At 35.6% G+C, this 20441-nt stretch overlaps 3 protein-coding genes across 4 annotated transcripts in view; all 3 read right to left on the bottom strand.

Annotated features, from left to right (window-relative positions):
• LOC104767237 (probable alpha,alpha-trehalose-phosphate synthase [UDP-forming] 11) overlaps positions 1-1961 on the bottom strand; it is a 4058-nt gene extending 2097 nt beyond the window's left edge. The window contains exon 1 of one of the 2 annotated variants that reach the window (XM_010491278.2): positions 28-1961. In XM_010491278.2, the coding sequence (XP_010489580.1) occupies positions 28-1796 (1769 nt within the window). In that variant the 5' untranslated portion in view covers positions 1797-1961. The other variant, XM_019241283.1, reaches the window with a different exon arrangement.
• On the bottom strand, positions 17186-18567 carry LOC104767235. Its single transcript, XM_019241128.1, has one exon. The coding sequence runs from the start codon at positions 18387-18389 to the stop codon at positions 17409-17411; it is 981 nt and encodes a 326-aa protein (XP_019096673.1). The 5' UTR covers positions 18390-18567; the 3' UTR covers positions 17186-17408.
• LOC104767234 lies at positions 18689-20079 on the bottom strand. The gene has a single exon (XM_019241127.1). The coding sequence runs from the start codon at positions 19890-19892 to the stop codon at positions 18912-18914; it is 981 nt and encodes a 326-aa protein (XP_019096672.1). The 5' UTR covers positions 19893-20079; the 3' UTR covers positions 18689-18911.

Here is a 20441-nt window from a genome sequence, read left to right as displayed (position 1 = left end):
GTCCCATCATAGTCCAATAGGATCAACCTACTGCTTGTTTTCTTATATGCAGGGACTATGGTTTCAACACAGAGTTTTCTGAAGTTTGGATCTAACGCAACAACTTTGAAAAAAAGACCGAATCCAACTCCCCAGAATCTCTTGTTGAAATGATCCTTGCACGCCCTTCGAAGATCTTGATCATAACTCCTCGCCCAATAGGCCACATTGTGAGAGCTTATGTACTTGTGGTGCTTCTGGTGGCGCAGATTTTTCTCCTTGTCCGACATCGTCATGGCAGAGCTCATCGCATCAGTGACTGCATCAATGTTCCACGGATTTACACGGATCGCGCCACTCAAAGATGGAGAACATCCAATGAACTCAGAAACAATAATCACACTCTTCCTAACATCATCCTCCCCAAAACCTAAAGCAGCATCCAAAACAGGGCTCCCTTGCCTAGTCACTGTGTACTTGTAAGGCACCAGATTCATCCCATCTCTCACAGCATTCACCACAACACACTCTGAGATAGCATAGTAAGCGACTTTATCCAAAGTACTAACAGGACCATTGACAAACACAATAGGCTTATAACCACCAGGTCTCCCAAACTTAGCATTGATCTCATCAGCAATCAGATTGATCTGTTTCTCTACATCTTGAACATCTTTACCTGAACTCCGAGCAGGATTAGTAATCTGCACAAGAACCACCTTCCCACGAAGCTCTGCGTTCTGTTCAAGAAGCTGACCCATCGCCCAGAACTTCAAGCTAATACCTTTGAACATATCCAAATCATCCACACCCAACATCACAGTGTTCCCCTTGAACCTTTCTCTCAGTCCCTTCACTTTCTCTGCAGTTTCTTCAGAAGCCTTTATAGATTCAATCTGCCCCATATGGATCCCAACCGGCAAAATCTTGATGCTCACCGTTCTCCCGAAATACTCAAGACCAATGTAGCCTCTTTTAGATTCGTAATCAAGACCAAGCATCCTACTACAACAAGACAAGAAATGCCTAGCGTAATCGAATGTGTGGAACCCAACCAAGTCACAATTGAGAAACCCTTTGAGAATCTCGTCTCTCACAGGAAGAGTACGGTAAATCTCAGAGGAAGGAAAGGGGCTGTGGAGGAAAATACCAAGCTTGATCCTGTGAAACCTGTTCCTCAAAAAAGTGGGCAAGATCATGAGATGGTAATCATGAATCCAGACGTAATCATCATCAGGGTTAAGCACCTCGAAGATCTTATCAGCAAAGATCTTGTTAACGGTGGTGTACGCTCTCCAATTGGATCGATCAAAGAGAGAGCCTTGAGCTTGAGTCATAGGGAGGAGATAGTGAAAAATAGGCCAGAGGTAGTGTTTACAGAAGCCATGATAATACTTGCTGAGCAAGTCACTAGGCAAGAAAGTAGGAACGCACTGAAACTTGTCAAGCAACAACTGAGAGACGTCTTCTTGCTCGGATGGCAAAACGTCGGCGTTTAAAGATCCGACGTAGACGACCTCCGTCTCCGGGGGAAACCCGTCTTTGAGCTGTAAGTAGAGACTGTCATTGTCGAATTCGAAGCACCACCTGTTCGACGAAATGTCTCTGTGAGCACGAATCGGAAGCTGATTCGAAACGACGATCCGTTTCGGCTTTGTAACCCACGCGCCGCCGCTAGAATCGTTGTTTCCGTCTCCGTCGTCGGTTTCGAGTCCGGAAAGCTTCGTCACGGCATTAAGGATCCGATGCCGACCCATGATCCGATAGTCATCAGATGAAACCAGACTAAGCTGGTCTTTCCAAGATTCCGGCGACATGACGAGAAAAAAAATCAAAACTTAAAAGTGGGTAAATCAAGAAATCAAGTTTTAAGAGTTTAGTTTTTTTCAGATTTCATAAGAAAACGCTGTAGTTACGAACAAGAACGAAGAACGAAGAAGACGAGAGCGTCCACCATATTGTGGAATTTAAGAAGGAAGAAAAAACGGAAATTTTTTCGGTGAGGATAAGAACGAAACCAAAGAGGAAAAAAATAATTAAAATGAAAAATTATTTGGACGGTCAAGATTTTCTCGAGATGGATATGATTGGTTAATGAGAACCGTTAGATGAGCGCGTGTGATTAACTCGAACCGACTTGTCTTTTTTTAAATAGGAAACAAATCTTTAAAAGCTAATTAACCCTAATTACTGTGATTAGTTTGCTCTTAGCTGTTACTTCTCTTTTTTTTTTCCTCAACCTAAATGGGAAATAAATATTTTACAGCTATTTATTTCCCATTTTAGCAATAAGAGTATATGTTATCTCCAAAAATCTTATTGCTGACGTGGAGAAGATTGGAGAAAAGCTGGCTCAGTCCATCAAAAAACCTTAAAACTTAAGGGAAATAAATAAATATATATATTGTTGAGGAATTTGGAAAAAAAAAAGTGATATTTTAATATTAACTGTTAATTGTAAGTAGTAAGTAATTAAAAAAAAAGGAAGAGGATTAAGTGAATCTAGAAAATTTGATTTTCTTTTACAAGCTGTCTTATCATTTTAAAATTGTGTTACCAAAAGTATTCTTTTAGCATATCCTAAAAATTATCCCAATGGTTACTTAAAAGATTAATAGCAAACCACCATTTTACTGTAGAAAGGAAGATACGAAAAAAAAAAAAAAAAGAATAATCATGGATAGACACCAAATCTTTTTTTTGGTAAGTACCACTATCAAGAGTAACAAATTATGGTCATCACCCCAACCATATAATATAACTTTCACATAATTATCTATCTATCCACCACAGAAAGTAAAAAAAAGAAAATTATGGTAGGTGGATAGTGAAAAGCCACGTGGCAAACATGTAGAAGAAACGTGGCGTGTTAGGGTGGGAAGAGAAAAGAAAAGTCACGGAAGCGCATGTGCGACTTTTTGCTGACTTGGCAATTTTTTCACTTTCGCCATCAACGGCAGCTATCTCACCCAGTCATATTATGACACGTCATCCATTCCCTTCCCCCAGGAACGTTTCAAACTTTTTTTCCGTTTTCATCTTCTTCTTCGTTTCAAACTGTATAAACATAGACGGCGGACTTCAGATTGTGACACGTGGCACCATCGTAAAGGAACCATTTTTAGTGTTTTACATCTATTATACCTTTTTCACTATTTTCTTCTAATGGTACAGTGTGTTTCATCTAAAATTCAAATAATCTCTCCTAACTTTTAACTAACCTCTTAACTAAACTCGTAATTATATAATAAGATATACGTATATATATATATATATATATATCTCAGAATTTATTAATTTTTCAAATTTGAAAAAAAAAAATTGATTAGAGAAAATTATCAGCTAGATATTGTTTTCACTACATAGGTTTTGAAATTTTTTTTTGGTTTTGAAGTTTGGATAGTTTACTTTTCTTTGTTTAAAGTTTTCGATTTTCATTTATATTATTTATGTGTTAGTAAAAACTTATACTCCTTCTGTTTCACAAAAAAATTATCAATCTAATAATATGGGTGTGAGTTGTAAATGATTAAACAATCTAAATTTGATAGTGAATACTATGTAAATAATGTTAAAATCAAGTTATAATTTATGTTTAGATTGGATAATATGCATGTGACTTATAAATGATAAAAACGATCCAAATTTGACTGTAATTACTATATAACTATGCCAAAATCATGTTAGTAATTAACTCATGTTTAAATTGAATAATATGCATGTGAGTGTGAATACAATGTAAATAATGTCATAAATTGGTTAATATGCGTGTGAGTTATAAACGATAGAACAGTCCAAATTTAGCTGTGACTACATATATGTAACTTAATGCCAAAATCATGTTGTAATTCAAATTCAAATTATATAATATGTGTGTGAGTTATAAACGATAAAACAATCCTAATTTAGCGGTGATTACTATGTAACTAATGCTAAAATCATGTTATAAGTTAAGTTTAAATTGAATAATATATGTGTTAGTTATAAATGATAAAAATTGTCAAAGGTTTTATGTGTTATGATTTTATTGGTTTCAGTTACAAATATTTATTAAAAAAACAAAAAAATAGTCAAAATTTTCAAAAAAATAAGTTTAAGCTCTTTTTTAGTTATTTTAGAATTTTGATAAAATGATAGCTCCAAACTACTTAAGATTCAGTGATAAATTTTTTTTTTCTGGAACTATCATTTTTAGTTACCTTTAAAGTTTAAACATACAAAAATAAAAATAAAAATAATGTAGTAAGAACTTATAGATTTTTGTTCTCTCCATATTTATTATGTATATGATATATATATATATATATATAAGTTTAAAATATAAAAACAAAAAGGTGCTAAGAAGAGCCGACAGAAAATAGGAAAATAGCAACAAGCAATAAAAGAAACGAAATAAACGTAGACAACAACAGAAAAAAAAAAAAAAAAAAAAAACCCAAATAAGTTGGATAAATTTAAACAACAAAATATCGATCAGTATTTTTCAAATGAATGGCAGCTTGCTTCATCGACATCGACAATATGGAAAACGTTTTCTAAACACAATACAATCTAGTAAATTCGAAGATGAAATTGTGTTGTTAATAGCTTTGTTTCTATTATTTCGATTTTTTTTTGAGATATTTGTTTCGACTTTTTTTTTTAATCGTGTGCATTTCAATATTAGGAGAAAGAAGTTTAACAATGAAACATACAAAGAGAAAGAGGACCACCCAAAACTAAATACGAATTCAGCCTACCATCACGTTCAATCTGCTCGCCCCTCACGTTCAATCTGCTCATGTAACCAAGCCGGACCACCCAAAGCTAAATACGAATTCAGCCTACCGTCACGTGTGACACTCTTCGCAATCGATCGTGCCACTCTGTTCGACTTTGGAGTCACCAAATGAATCGAGACCACCTGCAATTGATTGAGAACCTGACCTATCTTATAAAGACTTGAGCGGTACTTAGGCCAATCCTGGGGTCTCTCTAGAGCACGCATTACTGCCCCACAGTCTGTCCAAACCTCACACGATAATATATGTAGATCCCGCAAACTCTCAAGACACCATAACAGACAATGCAACTCTGCAGCAATACGATTCACTGTCGGTAAAAAAACGTTGCGGGAATGAAACAGTACATCGCCAACATGATTCCTAAGGATCCAAGCTCCACCAGCAAAAAAATGACTATTGACCTAAGAAGCACATAAGTTACATTTAAGCGTTCCCACAGCCGGTCTAGTCCATTTCTTTTGTAGGAACATAGCTCTTCCCCCACCCGAATCATGATTTTGTTCCTGGTCTTGCAAGTTCTTCTGTTTTAGTCATTCCTCTGCATCTGCCACTGCACCCGCAATTAGCACGTGTTGATCTTGTACCCTACTAGCGAACACCACTGAGTTACGTGCCTTCCAAATCTCCCAAAGTATCCAAGGTATAGCAACCCGCAATCTCAAGGGAACCTCAGTTTTGGTAAGTAATAACAACAAATGTTCAACATTCTTTGAAACTGATGCTGAAAAACCTTGGACTGGCATTGGTAAAGCAGTTGCAGACCAAACCTCTATCGCAAATGCACAATTAAACAGAACATGCGAGACAGTTTCTTCTTCAGTCTGACAAAACTGACACATAGGATTGATTTGTAAGCCATGCCTCCTTAGACAATCTGCAACCGCCAAAGCACCAGATAGCACTCTCCAGAAGAACATTTTGATTTTTGGAGCCGTCTCCATTGTCCATATCTTCCCTTTCAGTACATTCAAAGCTTGTTCACTTTCTGAATCCCCATCACATCTCACCAAATCTTTAGATATCAACCAATATCCACTCTTAACAGAGTATTTCCCATCATTGGTGTACGCCCACACCAACCTATCATGTAAACGACTATCCGGAGGGAAGGATCTAATTTTGGTGACATCACACGGAGGGAAGAGTTCCTGTAACCTCTGTAGATTCCAGTCACCCTGAGGGTTTATGAGCTTCGAGACTTGGAGATTCAGATTAATCATTTGTTCCTTATTACATGGTCGCCTTGGTAACTCATCAAAAATCCATTTATCCAACCATACACTAGTATTCTGGCCATTACCTATTGATTTCATTAGGCCCTTTTCCAACAATTCTCTACCAAAGAGTATACTTCTCCAAGCATACGATGGACGTGGCCCAAGAGTAGCCTCCATCAGCGATGTTGTGGGAAAATATCTGACTTTGTAAACCCGCGCCAACAACGAAGACGGAGCATCTAAAAGGCGCCAAGCCTGTTTCGCAAGGAGGGATTGATTGAACCGGCCAATATCACGAAAACCTAAACCTCCCTGCTCCTTTGACTTGCACATTTTCTCCCAAAAAACCCAATGCATCTTCTGTTTCTCTACTGTTGCATTCCACCAGAAGTTAGCCATAGCACTAGTTATCTTCTTACATTGATACTTCGAGAGCCGGAAACAGGACATTGCATACACCAAGAGTGCTAAAGCTACAGCTTTAAGCAACACTTCCTTACCTCCCAAGAAAAGGGTTTTTTCAAATCATCCTCACAATCTAGAGGTTAAACGATCCGTAATGTATGCTAACATATCCTTCTTGGATCCGCTGAAACATTCCGGGAGTCCTAAGTATGTCCCAGCCCCTCCTTCTTGTCCAATTCCTGTAAACAACCCAATTAGCCGCCGCATATATGGATCTAACCTCCTAACCAGATGCAGCCCCATAAAGTTGTAAACATTGCAATAAGTTAGAACACTCCTTCAAACTGGCACAACACAAAAAATAAACTATCATCAGCGACTTTTACAAAAAAAAAAACAACAAATGTTATTGTTTCGACGTTTAGAAAAAAAAAAAAATTATTGTTTCAAATGCTTAGGACAAGAAGATAAGAGCGTGTTGTGGGAGAAAGAAAAAAAGAGAAAGAGAGTTATCCAAATTCCAGAAAAGAAAAACACATATTGTCTTTGTGGGACCTGATCTGATCAGCCACGTTGTCGAAAAGATTTTATTGGGTCCCACTTTATCTATAGCCTCTTCCTCTTGAGATAGTTTTTATTTATTTTATATTATTTCCCTTTTTACTTTTTTGTTTGTTTTTATTTTGAATATCCCTTTTTTGACTCTTCTTTTTCATTTAAATATGGCTATTTTTTTTTTTTTTTGGGTTAAATTCGTTGAAACACATATAAGTAAGCAATTGATCGTTGCCGCCGGAGTTTTTTTGCATGCGAAGTTGGGTAGATATACTACTCAAAGAAACTATGGGTCCCGTTAAATTGCTTACGTGACACTCTTCTTTACAAAATACACTAATGTCTAATGGTGAAAATATCGTAATTTATACTATCAGTAAATTAAAATTCTGAAACCAAAAAACAGCAAATGTTATCTTTATAGATCGAAATATCATTTCTTTAGTTTTTGTATTCATTAAAGATATCAAAACGAGAAACATATATGAGATTTATTTTATAGGTACATACAATTGATAGCTAGCTAGACTAACTAAATCCGAAACATCAGTTATATACGAGAAAGTCCGACAAATATACTAAACAACGGTATTGAGAAGAAAACTACAATTATCATACTTTTGATCCATTGTTTGGATAAATTTTTATATCGATGTATGAACAAACATCTTTTAGGTTTTCTTTTTTACCTTCTCAGCTAATTCAAGATTTACCAATGTCTTTTGCTAATATTTCTTACTTGTATTACGTACACTGAAAATAAATATGATAGTGTAACAATCTATTCTATGAATTATGTAAGTAATAGTATAATACTGGTACGTTATATAAGCTTAGATCCTTATTTCGAATTTTCATTTAAGAGGGATTTAAGTGATGGGAATTAATTATGGTAGTAACCAAACAAAATCTTTATTTTCTGCAGCAAAGGTATCAATGCGAGGAAGAAGATCAAACACGTAAATAAAAAGAGGATTTTAAATGACAAAACTGGATGCCAAACGTGGCAAGTGATAATACCACCAATGGATAGGATCGAAAGTTATACAGATTTCATTTATTAAGTTTCATTTATCCACTAACAGGTGAGTCCATCGGTTTTGGTCAGCCAATCAATGATAATATACTTTGGCCAACCCCATTTACAAATTACTATTTTAAAATTTTATAAAACTCTTAAAGAGATTTTCTTGTTGACTTATGGAGATTTTAATTTTCTACTTTATCTCCTTGTTTATACGATTTAACTTTTGTATAATTAATGGGATTAGTTTGTACGTACGTTCCATTTTAGATAATACTATTGTATGAGAATCGAAACAAAATTTACGTGCATGTATTATGTATAGTCAAGATAACCCCAACAACTGTAGTCAATGAAACCCGAACGTACGTAAGTTTGACGATATTTTTATCAAGTCCAAGTTTGACAATGTTTATACATTAATCAACTGTTTTAGCTCATTTCGTAACAGCACTGAGTCTTTCTTTATTAAGTTATCCGTCGAAGAAGCATTGTTTGTTTGTTTTTTTTTTCCCGATAACAAAAATGTAATAAGTTTTTGGTCCATAGTCTTTTTTTGGACCGGCATGCTTATAATAAATGATTAATTCTGTCTAATTAACATCAAAACTCGAATTCGTAATCTTGAAAGCGCAGCAGTACTACTAGTCCGTTAAGAAGGCTCATCAGTTCACCGTTAGAACTGCATATGTTGGATTGAGATAGATTGTTCTTTAAAATGCTTTTGTGTCTATTACCAACGGTTGGTATCTAAACCAAAAGAAAATAATATAAAACTGAAGTATGAAACTGTTTGGATCTTTTCATTATAAAAGAAAGTGGTCAATGTTTCATTAAAATATTTTTAAATAATAAATTGACAAGATTTTATTTGGTTACTACCATTATGGCATTATCTATAGTTAATAAAACGAAAGAATGATCCACCAACTCAAAATAGATTTTCAAAATTTGACAGACCACCAAATCAAATCAAATTAAAGACGAATTATGATTCTTTTACAACTAAATACGACTGGTAGAGACAAAGCCTTACACTTTTCAAAAATATATAGTCAATACACAATTTATTTAGAGTATAAAACCTGGAATTCAAACATTAATCTATATAATACAAAAAGTGGATAAGTATGTCCAATTAAGACTACGAATACACGTTCACGTGATCTGAACAGATAGGTGAACTAGCATTAAATCTAGATAAAAATATATTGTTCATATGAAATATACAGTTTCATTTACATTAGGTATGTTAAGTAAACTTTTGTTCCAAGGCATGCAATTAGATATAGAGGATAAGATTGTTGATAAACCATATTATATATAAAACGAGACGTATATGTGTTTCTAGAAGAATATCTAGAAATGGATTTGCGTCTGAAATACTATAATGCTTTTATCATCATCACCTTTTTGTTTTTCTTCTTCATTCTCTATTTTGATTAATGCTTAATTATGTGATCGAGAATATTTTCTTCTTCATCCTTCTATAATATTATTCATTTATAAAAATAAAACAGAAACAAGATAAATCGAGCTTTGTTCAAAAAAAAGAAAAAAAAAAAAAAGATAATTCGAGCTAGCTTTATAGGGAAGGGACAAAAATGATCAAGAAAATTAGAAAATGTTCACAAAGTACCAGCTACATATGGACATAAAAGCAGTATCGTTCCACGAAAATAAAAGATTATTCAGATTTTATTCAAATTATCTTTTAACGAGAAATAAACGATCATAGATATATATATTGTCACGAAATATAAGCTTATAACTCGCACACACAAAAAAAAAAAGGGAATAAAAAGAAAACCAATGAACGAAGGAATGACTCATTCTCAACCACAAAATAGGAAGCATGACTCATTCATTCTTGTATGTTACTCCAAAAGTTTTGCCTTTAGAATAAGATAAAAATTTTCATTCTAGTAATTTATTTTTATTTTTTTACTCGATCGACCATAAAAAACGTTACTGTATTTGATTTTGTGAAGAACATTCTGATGAAGAGAAATTTTCACGTGATTCAAAAGATTTATTATATTCATTGTCTCATTGAACCAAAACCTTTATAGCTCTTGACAAAAAGAACATTTTATATCTTATCCTTTGATTATAAATTTCTCATGTTCTTTTGATAATCATTTCAAACATTTAGCGTCATCCTCTCGAAAATTATATCACTCATAATGTTTTTTCCCAACACAATAGCAACACAATAGCAGTTTGCATCAATAACTTTTGTATGATGGTCCTACAATCTCTTAGGAAAAAATCAATGTGAAAACAACTATAGCTGATATTTATATATTTAGTGGGCCGGATTTAATTGGGTTCATACACGTTATTTTTCGAATACTAAAATAAAAACAACTACAAATTAGCTTTTTCTGTGTGTGTGTGTTTTTTTTGTTTGGGTTGGCTTGACCAAAGATGTCGGTTTTCTAGGGTTTTCTCCTACTAAATTATGATTAATATACTAAATTCAATGTGTGACTATTGTTGCATCATTCCATGTCGGCTGAAATTCAAAGTGGCATCTTAAATTTGCCGTATTATCTCTAGACAATCCCATGTGAAATGTTTTTTACATTGTTTGTTTAGACAAATTTTATTCAAAAGTTTTATCAACCTTCAAGCTTTTGCGATTGAGTAATCATAATTTTCTTAAGAGACTCACGGTTTGTTGCCAAAAAGAAAAGGACTCACGGTTTGATATTTTTCTAAGTAACTAACGGTTTGGTAATTTTCTAAGTAACTTTGGAAAAGTATAGATATATACACAAGAATATAGTCGACAACGCGTTTACTTTCTCATATCATTAAGTAGATTTATTTAGACTATCTTATAACAAGACTTTTGAGATTGATTTACAGCAATTCGACACTGAGACAACCTTTTAATTGTCGCCAACCAATGTCTAGTTACACACAGCTTTGAATCAAACGTAAGCAAATTCAATTTAATTCGCGTACAAAACCACTGACAAATAATAACATTTTTAAAAATTTAAATTTCCTAAATATCTTTGGCTATTGCGAAGTCACGTGATAGCTGTAACTTGTTTGCAACATGATGAGTCATGAGTCGACATGGGTTCATACAATCTGGTTACTGAAGTTGTAGTGACATTTTTTTTTGTTTTCTTGTTATATTGAATACATCTTCCATAAAGGTGGGGAGATGTCCGGTTTACGCATTTATAACTTATGTCCGCTGAGTAAATTGAACATTTAGACGTAAATAGTAGTAGCATATAAGTTCTTTGATTCACCTTATCTGCTACCCATCCCACATATACGTATATATATTAACTATTTAGCAAAGAATAAAAGAACTCGAATAATGAGAAGAAAACTCGTGGAAGATATTATGTCCTCAAACTCTTCCTTTCATATAACCTCTTCTTGTACCATAAAAATTCTTCATAGATTAACATTTTAAAAAAAGAAAATTATGAAGATTCTTGTAACTGAATCACGAAGATGACAATGAACTAGAGAGAGAGAGCTTGAGCTGAAGAGAGAGAGTGAAAAGATTTTTCTTATTCTCGTTAACTGTAAAATGTTGTACAAGCTACTCCTTATATACATTGTACCTGTATTTATTTTAACTTAGTAAAAGTAATTCTAAGCTAAGTAAAGTAAAATATACTTATACTTGTGATACACCCCCACAAACCTTTGAATCTGAAACAGAGGAAGGATTATAAAGGTTTGATAATGACATGCGACCAAGTAGAAAATGAAAAGGCTTCGGATGTAGCGGTTTAGTCAATATATCCGCCAACTGATTCTCACTCGAAACATGAAGAGCCTTGAGGTTGTCAAGCTTAATCTGATCCCTCGTCACATGACAGTCAATGTCAATGTGCTTAGTACGCTCGTGAAACACAGGGTTCGTAGCAATATAGATGGCCGACTTGTTATCATATAACAGTTTGGCCACTTGGGAAACCGGAGCATGAAAGTCCTTGAGAAGCTTCTGTATCCAGAGTATCTCACATGTAGCATCAACTAAGCTTCTGTATTCAGCTTCGGTACTGCTTCTACTAGCCACCTTTTGCTTCTTAGATTTCCAAGATATCAAAGAGCGACCAACATAGATGCAAATACCAGAAACAGAGCGACGCGAATCAAGACATGTTCCCCAGTCATCATCAGCAAAGGCATTGATACAAGTATCATTAGTTGCCGAGTAGAATAAACCCTGTCCTGGACTACCTTTAAGATACTTGAGAATCCTCATAGCAGCCTGCATATGAACGTCTGTGGGAAACTGCAAGAATTGACTCAAGGTATGTACTGCATAAGCTATGTCCGGTCTCGTAATAGTCAGATACAAGAGACGGCCAATCAGTTCTCTATACGGTGTTGCAGAGACCATAGGCGTACCAGTATCTTTAGTGAGCGTCACATAAGGATCCATAGGCACATTAGCAGGTTGACAAGCCAAAAGTCCAGTATCCTCGAGTAAATCCAATGTATACTTGCGCTGACAAACCGAGATACCCTTAGATGTCCTGTCAATCTCCAAGCCAAGAAAAAAATCTGAGGGGTCCGAGATCTTTGATCTTGAAAGCAGTACGCAACACTTGCTTAAGATCATCAAGGTCCTTGTCATTATTACTAACTATGGCTATGTCATCCACATAAACCACGACAGCAATGAAACTAGTAGCCGTATATTTCACAAACAACGTTGTGTCCGATGGAGATTGCAGAAAACCAGCACCAACCAGAACAGAAGTAAAAAGCTTGTTCCATTGCCTAGATGCTTGCTTTAAACCATATATCGATTTGTGCAATCTGCAAACCGGATTAGGGGGAAGAGAGTCCATGTTACCTGGAGTGTAACCTTGTGGAAGACTCATATAGATTTCCTCTTCAAGCTCACTGTGCAAGAAGGCATTAGAGACATCCATTTGTGTTAATTTCCATCCCCCTTTAGCTGCCAAATCTAACAACAGCTTTACACTCGTCAGTTTAGGTACAGGGGAAAAAGTCTCATCATAATCAACCCCCTCTTGTTGTGTGTAACCTTTTGCAACCAGTCGAGCCTTGTAACGCTCGACAATACCATCCGAATTGTACTTGATTGTGAACACCCACTTGCAACCCACTACATTCTTTCCAGGTGGTAGAGAAACAACAGTCCATGTACCATTCAGCTCCATAGCAAACAGCTCCTCATTACAAGCTCCTGTCCACTTCTCAGAGGCCATGGCTTGCTTAAAAGTCTTTGGTTCAGTCTCAACCGAATAAGAAAAGATGTAGGAACAGTAATGTGGATTGAAGCGATCATAGGAAAGAACAGAAGATAATGGATATGGAGTGGTATGATTGGATGGTAAAGACGGAGAAAAAGATGCTAATGCATAGTGGTAATCAAATATGTAACTCGGTGCTTTAGTCTGACGCTTAGATCTACCACTAGGTAAAGAGACATTAGCAGTTTCAGTTGTCACAGATTGATTCACCCTAGATATTAATGTCGAAGATGAAGCAATTGAACTAGTTGCAACAAATGATGGAATTGTAACACGATCAGATGCAGATGCAGAGGGATAGGCTGTCGATGGAAAAACAGGAGATAATGCATCATTATGACAAGTAATGGAGACATGCAAAGTAGGTAGAATCATATGAGAGAAAAACCTGGTTGGAATTGTTCTTGTTTTAAAAAGGGAAATACAATTTCATGAAAAACTACATTCCTATTTATTGAAATTTTATTTGTTGCTAAATCTAACACTTTATAACCTTTGTACCCTAAAGGATAACCTAAGAAAACACAAGATTGAGCCATAGGGGTAAACTTAGTTCGATCAACAGGAAGAGTGCTAGCATAACAAAGACAGCCAAAAGTTCTTAATGCAGTATATTGTGGTTTCTTATGCATCAGCTTCTCATATGGTGACATATTATCTAAAAGAGCAGAAGGTATTCTATTAATGATGAATGCAGAATTTAAAACACAATCACTCCAGTAGACTAGTGGTATATGAGATTGAAAAAGTAAAGCCCTAGCCATATTTAAGAGATGTTGATGTTTCCTTTCAACAACTGAATTTTGTTGAGGTGTATAAGGACATCAGAAGTAATGAATAAGACCATGTTCTTGTACTAGAGAAGTAGAACCTAACTCAGGTGCATTATCAGTTCTAATAGCCTTGACTTTTGTTTGATATTGAGTAGAAACTAACGAAAGAAAAACAGGAAAATTTGTTGTAACATCATTTTTATTTCGTAACATGTAAATCCAAGTGACTCTACTACAATCATCAACAATAGTAAGAAAGTACTTATAACCATCTACAAACTCAACAGAAAACAGTCCCCATATATCCAAGTGAACTAGATCAAATGGTGAGGAAGACATGTTATTATTAAAAGGAAATGACAGACGCTTTTGTTTAGCTAATGGAAAGATATGACAATGACTATGACTTTGGACAACAGATTTAGATAAGGACAATGTACCAGAAAGACTCTGTAACTTGGCAACTGACGGATGGCCTAAGTGTTGATGCCATAGACTGTCATCAGTAGACAAGGATCCACAAAACTGTAAGCTAGCAGGAGACTCAGTAGGTGTAGATTGAGAGTGTGAGTGATCATTGAGAATGTATAGATTGCGGAAGAGTCTACCACTCCCAATCATCCATCTCTGAGAAAACTCCTGAAGAAAACATGCAGTAGGGTAAAAATGAACAGAGCAATTATTATCATGTAAAAATGTACCTACACTAATCAAATTGAATCGAAATGTTGGTAAATAAAGAACATTATAGAGAATTAACGAATCAGACAATTGTATCATACCTACATGAGTAATATCAAGTTTACTACGATTAGGCAAAGCTATTGTGATTTCTAAAACTAAGAATGTCTCCCTAAATTTTGATATATCAAAGCAGACATGACTTGTAGCACCAGTATCAATTATCCAAGAACCATTGGGCAATGCATGTTGTAGAGAAGAAAGACAATGATGTTGATAAGTGAAAATTTCATTTTCAAAACAGAGATTTGTGGATATAGTAAAGACTTTACTAGAAGACGATTGGACAGCCATGACACCATGTTCAGAGACAGTGGCCTGAGTAGAAGTAGCTGGAAGCTCTGAAGTTGAACTTGGAATCTGAGAGACTGGTCCTCGAGCATGAGAAATTAATTGACCGATCAACGTTTGAACTTGTTCTTGAGTCAACTTGCTGACATCGAGATTCACAGCACTAATAGCTGGAGAAGGATAATATGGCATAGCAGATTGTTGTTGATTAGCAGCAGGTAGCTCAGTAAACACATTTGCAACAGTTCTTTGTTGCGATCCAAAATTCATTTGTGACCCAGAATGTGGTTGGATTGGCCTCGTGTTAGATGCTATGGGACCTCGTGGAGGATAGAAACTCTTAGTACCTGAGGTTCCTGTGTTCATCGAACTCGGAGGTTTGTAACCATGAGGATACCCATGAAACTTGAAACATGTTTGAACTGTATGGCCAAGCTTCCCACAGTGCATACACAAAGGTCTGTTACCTCTGGGGCGATAAGTATTATAAGCAGCAGCAAACTCCATCTGATTATGCATATACGACTGATTATCTTCAAAAGAACTCGTAGCCTGAAACGCAACACTCTCAGTCTTAATAACCGGCTTCACAACACGTTGTCTCTCATCTTGTGCAACAATGTTGTAAGCTTCTTCAATATTAGGTATCGGCTTTAACATGAGAATTGCCTTCTAGTTTGCTCATAACTATCATTAAGCCCCATTAGAAACTTAGTAACTCTGCTGCGTTGTTGCAATTGTTCCCATAAAACCGCAGCATTACATTCACAACGTCCACAAGTGCAAACAGGAAGTTCAACATAATTTGTATACTCCTCCCATAGAGTAACAAGTTCCGTATAATATTCACTAACATCCATAGCACCTTGTTGAATACTTCCTGGTCTCTGTTCTATCTCATACACACGCGGAGCATCATCTTGCTTATAACGCGAAATCAAATTCTTCCAAACTTTTTCAGCAGTAGACATATACAAGAGACTTTGGCCTATCTTCTTTGAAACAGAACCGATCAACCAGGTGATTACGATATCATTAACTCTAGACCAAGCATCTGAATCTGGATGATCTAAAGGAGGTTTAGAGATTGTACCGTCAATGAATCCCAATTTGTTTCTGACATTCAAAGCCATCCTCACAGATCGTTTCCAGGAATGAAACTCAGCTCCCGCATCAATTCGATCCCTGACTATCTGTAACCCAGCATGATCTGTACTTAACAGAGAATAAGGACTTGCATAAAGATCTGTACGATTCGGAATAATCGATGATGAGGATTGATTACGATTAGGAGAAATCGCCGTTCGCGGAAGATTCGCCACCATTGCAATTGAAATAACCCAAAGATTGAATCAAAGAGATAAAGGGAAAAAAAACGAAGATCAAAGCTCGCTTGCGAACACGAATCGAAGAATCGTAGAGACGAGAAACGAAAGACGATTTGAAAGATCCAAAAGAAAAGTGAAAAGATGAATGAGAATAAGCTCAAACGAAGAAACGCTCATGGTCAATCGAATCGTGGAAGCTCTGATACCATATCAAGATTCTTGTAACTGAATCATGAAATGACGATGAACTAGAGAGAGAGAGAGCTTGAACTGAAGAGAGAGAGTGAAAAGATTTTTCTTATTCTCATTAACTGTAAAATGTTGCACAAGCTACTCCTTATATACATTGTACCTGTATTTATTTTAACTTAGTAAAAGTAATTCTAAGCTAAGTAAAGTAAAATATACTTATACTTGTGATAAAAATGTTAAATTAATTAATCACCAAAAAAGAGAGGTTTATATATGTACAATAAGTAGAATTAATTTTGAATTTTGAGAAAAAAAAAAAAAAAAATATCAGACTCATCTACTTTGAAACTACTTTTGTAGGAGGTCTTGGAGATTAGTAAAATAATACCAAAGGGCAAAGTCTTATCAAAACATCACTTGATCTATAAGTTTACATTTTTAATAAGAAAAACAGTTTTCGTGTTTGTTTGTTTTTCTTGAAAAAGAGATTAGGAGCGTGATCATGTACATCCCTAGACTTTGCCCTTGTTTTTTTAGAAATTTTTTAATTATTTTGGTTTGATCTTTTTATTCAACAGAGAAATCTTTATGAAAGGACTTTCTATTATATTGCACTCCAAACAGAAAAAAACAATAGTTTTACGCTAGTATCTTTCTCATTTTGATCAAAATGGATACAAAGAGAACTCTATATATTGTCTATATAACAAACCTTATATATATAAACGAACCTTTCATTATTCAAAATAATTTACCAAACCATGGTGAACTTTACAACATTCTTAAGGCAAACAAACAATTCACGTATATTTAGATATCATGGATGCCCTTCTCTTGAGATATCGAAGGCAATCATCCCATGAGAGCAGTGGAGGACAAATTCGTATATTCCACATCCGTCAGCGACTCAACGTCTTTGCCTTGGAAGCTCTTACATTGGAAATAGGCAACGGTGTAAGTCACAAGCATAAACATCCTCACCGCAAAGACCAAACACACAAAGACCAAACACATAAAGACGAAACCGGTGGTTACGGTAAGCGAGACCGATCTTCTCAAATTGATAACCAGGCTCAAGATTTGAGCTAATCCTAATGCCAATAAACCAAAGAAGATATTTACGAGAAACAGTTTTGTCTTCATCCCTTTCACAATCTTTGCAGCTTTCCCCAAAGCTTGGATCCCATAACTTTCCTCTAGTACCGATATGACCATAGATAAGTTCCAAACGATAGCTAAGTTGGACTGAAAGAGAGCGAATATAATCAATAAAACACCAGTCTTGACTGCCAAGGAACCGATATCAGAGATTCTCATAGAGGAAGATAAAAGGAGAGGACAAAGGACTAGAAAAAAGAGTAACCAATAGCCAAGACTGAAAAGAGCAATGTAGAAATACGTCACAAGAGGTCCCTTCCAAGATTTAAGGCTCAGAACAGTAAAGTCTTTGATCTTGATGTTTTCATCTTTAAGAGTAAGAGCCGATGCGTGGACCATGACTATAACAGAAAAGATGTTGATGATGGAGGAGACGGCCGTGAGGATGTATGAAGAACCCACATATTGGCGAACGTCTGCAAAGATTTTCATAAGACAGGCTGCATATTCCGGGGTGCTTGGATCTATCGTTGGCAACAAACTGGATTCGGCGACCACGTTCATGACCTCTGGTTCGATGACAAAGACGTTAAACAAGAATGCTAAACAATTGAGTAAGAGGGGTAATACCAAAACTGAGAACATCAACTTTTTGTTCTTGAGAAAGAGTTTGCAGGACTCATTTAGAATACCCGCAACCTCCTTTAAAACATTCAAGAACGCAAATCGACCCATGGGTTTCAAAAAGACAAATTAAAGAAGCTCTTGGCTGTTGTTTTTTTTGGTAATGGTAGTGAGGGTTTATAATATAAAACCCCATCTGCCTAGTGCTTATATATACTACTAACCACAGATTGATTGTTACTTTTTACTACGGAGGAAAGTTTCTTTGGCTTGTATCTACGGGTAGCCTCTGTAATGGAGATTCTTGTCATGCATTTGANATTTTTTAATTATTTTGGTTTGATCTTTTTATTCAACAGAGAAATCTTTATGAAAGGACTTTCTATTATATTGCACTCCAAACAGAAAAAAACAATAGTTTTACGCTAGTATCTTTCTCATTTTGATCAAAATGGATACAAAGAGAACTCTATATATTGTCTATATAACAAACCTTATATATATAAACGAACCTTTCATTATTCAAAATAATTTACCAAACCATGGTGAACTTTACAACATTCTTAAGGCAAACAAACAATTCACGTATATTTAGATATCATGGATGCCCTTCTCTTGAGATATCGAAGGCAATCATCCCATGAGAGCAGTGGAGGACAAATTCGTATATTCCACATCCGTCAGCGACTCAACGTCTTTGCCTTGGAAGCTCTTACATTGGAAATAGGCAACGGTGTAAGTCACAAGCATAAACATCCTCACCGCAAAGACCAAACACACAAAGACCAAACACATAAAGACGAAACCGGTGGTTACGGTAAGCGAGACCGATCTTCTCAAATTGATAACCAGGCTCAAGATTTGAGCTAATCCTAATGCCAATAAACCAAAGAAGATATTTACGAGAAACAGTTTTGTCTTCATCCCTTTCACAATCTTTGCAGCTTTCCCCAAAGCTTGGATCCCATAACTTTCCTCTAGTACCGATATGACCATAGATAAGTTCCAAACGATAGCTAAGTTGGACTGAAAGAGAGCGAATATAATCAATAAAACACCAGTCTTGACTGCCAAGGAACCGATATCAGAGATTCTCATAGAGGAAGATAAAAGGAGAGGACAAAGGACTAGAAAAAAGAGTAACCAATAGCCAAGACTGAAAAGAGCAATGTAGAAATACGTCACAAGAGGTCCCTTCCAAGATTTAAGGCTCAGAACAGTAAAGTCTTTGATCTTGATGTTTTCATCTTTAAGAGTAAGAGCCGATGCGTGGACCATGACTATAACAGAAAAGATGTTGATGATGGAGGAGACGGCCGTGAGGATGTATGAAGAACCCACATATTGGCGAACGTCTGCAAAGATTTTCATAAGACAGGCTGCATATTCCGGGGTGCTTGGATCTATCGTTGGCAACAAACTGGATTCGGCGACCACGTTCATGACCTCTGGTTCGATGACAAAGACGTTAAACAAGAATGCTAAACAATTGAGTAAGAGGGGTAATACCAAAACTGAGAACATCAACTTTTTGTTCTTGAGAAAGAGTTTGCAGGACTCATTTAGAATACCCGCAACCTCCTTTAAAACATTCAAGAACGCAAATCGACCCATGGGTTTCAAAAAGACAAATTAAAGAAGCTCTTGGCTGTTGTTTTTTTTGGTAATGGTAGTGAGGGTTTATAATATAAAACCCCATCTGCCTAGTGCTTATATATACTACTAACCACAGATTGATTGTTACTTTTTACTACGGAGGAAAGTTTCTTTGGCTTGTATCTACGGGTAGCCTCTGTAATGGAGATTCTTGTCATGCATTTGACTGAGTCGAAGTCGACGGAAGTCACGGAACCCCCTATATAATTCATCGATGAAAAATCTAAATGATGATTTCCTGACCGCGACATAACCAACGATGTTAAATAGAGAAAACAAGAGGTATATAACATGTTCAACATTGCAAGTTGCCTTCATCATCAAATGTACGTGATCAAACAATCACTTTCATCTATTCGTGTTGAAACGGTCAAAGACTCCGCGTAAAGAAATGAAAAATCTACATCTATTTACATACCATCAAATTAAAACTATAACTTAATTTTAAATTAATCCTTCATCGTAGTCAGCATTCTATGTATTTTAATTATATATTTATATGTAATT

This window comes from Camelina sativa, chromosome 19 (assembly GCF_000633955.1).
Source record: "Camelina sativa cultivar DH55 chromosome 19, Cs, whole genome shotgun sequence".
Taxonomy (NCBI): Eukaryota; Viridiplantae; Streptophyta; class Magnoliopsida; order Brassicales; family Brassicaceae; genus Camelina; species Camelina sativa.
The sequence above is the reverse complement of the archived record's forward strand: the minus strand, read 5'-3'. Positions and strand labels throughout refer to the sequence as shown.